The 2,676-nt window shown below is 43.6% G+C and overlaps 1 protein-coding gene across 1 annotated transcript; it reads left to right on the plus strand.

The window, feature by feature from the left end:
- The first annotated feature begins 312 nt into the window (after nt 1–312).
- On the plus strand, nt 313–1,428 carry KCNJ1 (potassium inwardly-rectifying channel, subfamily J, member 1). The gene has a single exon (XM_010008083.1). It carries the CDS (start codon nt 313–315, stop codon nt 1,426–1,428), a length of 1,116 nt encoding a protein of 371 aa, XP_010006385.1.
- The last annotated feature ends 1,248 nt before the right edge of the window (nt 1,429–2,676 follow it).

Below are 2,676 nucleotides of genomic sequence, written 5' to 3' on the forward strand. Positions count from 1 at the left end.
CCTGCTTCTCTGTGCCTCCACTTATTCAACTAAGCAGAGGACAATATTAACAGTTGACTGGTTTTAAGTTCACTGAGCAAGCCAAAATTATTATTTTTGGCTGGAATGCTCCTTAGGCAAGAACCTGTTGGTCTCCTCATGTACTTACTGGAACTTTTCCCCACCAGCTGAGGGAAAATATGCAAATCATAGAACTTTTTCCTAAACAAGTGCCTTGAGACTTGGTCAGAATCTACTGCAGGTATAAATGACACCTGCGTTACCCACAGTGTTTGTTATTTCTCACTCCCCAGAACAGGAGCAGCAGAGGGAATGTTCAGCTACCTCCGGAAACGCTTCAGCAGGCACCTCCGCGAGCGCAGCCGGCGCCGGGCACGGCTGGTCTCCAAGGATGGGAGGTGTAACATAGAGTTTGGCAACGTAGAGCAGGCAAGGTTTGTCTTTTTGATTGATATATGGACGACTATCCTGGATCTCAGGTGGAGATACAAAATGACTATCTTCATTTCAGCGTTCCTAGGCAGCTGGTTTCTGTTTGGGCTCCTCTGGTACGTGGTGGCTTACATACACAAAGACCTGCCAGAATTTAACCCTTCCATAAACCACACCCCCTGCGTTGAGAACATCAACGGGCTGACCTCAGCTTTCCTCTTCTCCTTGGAGACCCAAGTAACCATCGGTTACGGCTTCAGGTGTGTCACAGAACAATGTGCCACTGCCATTTTCCTGCTCATCTTCCAGTCTATCCTGGGGGTAATCATCAATTCTTTCATGTGTGGTGCTATCTTGGCCAAGATCTCGAGGTCCAAGAACCGGGCCAAGACCATCACCTTCAGCAAGAATGCTGTCATCAGCAAACGTGGTGGGAAGCTCTGCCTCCTCATTCGGGTGGCAAACCTCAGGAAGAGCCTGCTGATTGGGAGTCACATCTATGGAAAACTTCTGAAGACCACGATCACCCCAGAAGGAGAAACGATCATTTTGGACCAGGTCAACATAGAATTTATAGTTGATGCTGGCAACGAGAATCTCTTCTTCATTTCCCCATTGACTATTTATCATATCATAGACAAGAACAGTCCGTTCTTCCACATGGCAGCAGAAACCATTCTGCAGCAGGATTTTGAATTGGTGGTGTTTTTAGATGGCACTGTTGAAGCCACTAGTGCTACCTGTCAAGTGAGGACATCCTACATCCCAGAAGAGGTGCTCTGGGGTTATCGCTTTGCTCCCATTGTGTCCAAGACCAAAGAAGGGAAATACAGAGTAGACTTCCAGAACTTCAGCAAGACAGTGGCTGTGGAGACTCCCCACTGTGCCTTCTGTCTCTACAATGAGAAAGAGGCCAAAGCCAAAGAAAAGAAAGGTTATGACAATCCTGGTTTTGTCTTGTCAGAAGTTAGTGAAACCAGTGACACAAAAATGTAGTTCCAGATGTTCAGGAGACTGTACAGTGTTTGTGGTAATGAGGTCAATCTTGAGAGGATTCATAACTTAGTAAAACAAAAAAGAAACACAAGTTTGTTTTTACTCTAAAACAACCTTTATCTTATCAAAAGCCTCAAATCAAACAGAAGCAGAATACCAGTGATCTCCAGAACATTATTTAACTATACTATATATATATATATTGTTTCATAGAATTTATATTTTTATACCTATAGGACATTTTATGAAGCTGCTATGTTGGAATGTCCAGCTCACTAAAGTTCCCAGACTTAAAAAGCCTGAAAAGAAGGGGAGAAACTTTGGGACATATTAAAGATGTTGGAATGAGAACATGAGAAGAGAATACAGAAGACAAAGCTAAAGAAACCTACGGGACTTAGGAGCCAAAACTCCCCAAAAATGTATGTTTCTGGTTGCCAAAGTTCTCTATGAAACCAGACTCTTTGGCTCTGGAACACCTGAGCACTTTTGAACATTTTGAAACAATTCCTTCTTTCTTTGAGGCTGGTACACCTACAGGAATGGAGCATCAAGGGACGGTACAAGCTTAGGAATCTTGAAAAGACAGATGGACCCATCCTGCTGCATCTATAACTCCATAAAATCACTTCTCTCCTGTGAAAGCTTTTGATTCCTTTCAGGGGAAAATAGCCAAATGAAAATGAAAAGTGAAAAGACAAGAAGTAGAAGCCTGCTAAGGGAGAAGAGGAATTTTACAGCTCAATCCTTACTGTCTCACCCTTGAGATCCTCTTCTCTCCACTTCCCCAGGAGCTGGCTAACTGTGAAATCAGGAAACAGCTGGATACAACTATCCAGAAAGAAGGTGAAGCCACAGTGAGGAGAAGAAGAACACATGGATTGCTTCACACCTGGCAGAAGAGAAATCCACTGGGAGAAGAGAGGAAATTCCCAGCTCTAGATGTATCCTACAAAAAATCCACAATGCATGCACAGATTATCTTTTCCTTTGAAGCACGAAGGTCTTGTTATAACAAAAGCACAGCAGAGGAGCCTCCCACCAACAGCAGGCTTCAGATTTCATTCCAAACCGTTCATCTCACCACAGCAAAGTGTGCATGCCTGCAGGAAACAGGTTCTACTCAATGGTAGTTAAGTAGTGGTGAACATTTTCTGGGTATGATTTTTGACATATAAATTTCAAGAACATCAAGAAGCTTCAGTAACTTTGGTGAATTTCCACTCCTTTGTAGCCTCCCTCCCCACC

Source organism: Chaetura pelagica, unplaced genomic scaffold (assembly GCF_000747805.2).
Source record: "Chaetura pelagica isolate M959 unplaced genomic scaffold, ChaPel_1.0 scaffold32, whole genome shotgun sequence".
Classification (NCBI taxonomy): Eukaryota; Metazoa; Chordata; class Aves; order Apodiformes; family Apodidae; genus Chaetura; species Chaetura pelagica.

Bases quoted from the DNA above. Each gene is read 5' to 3' on its own strand.
- KCNJ1 (XM_010008083.1), top strand. From the start codon at position 313: ATGTTCAGCTACCTCCGGAAACGCTTCAGCAGGCACCTCCGCGAGCGC.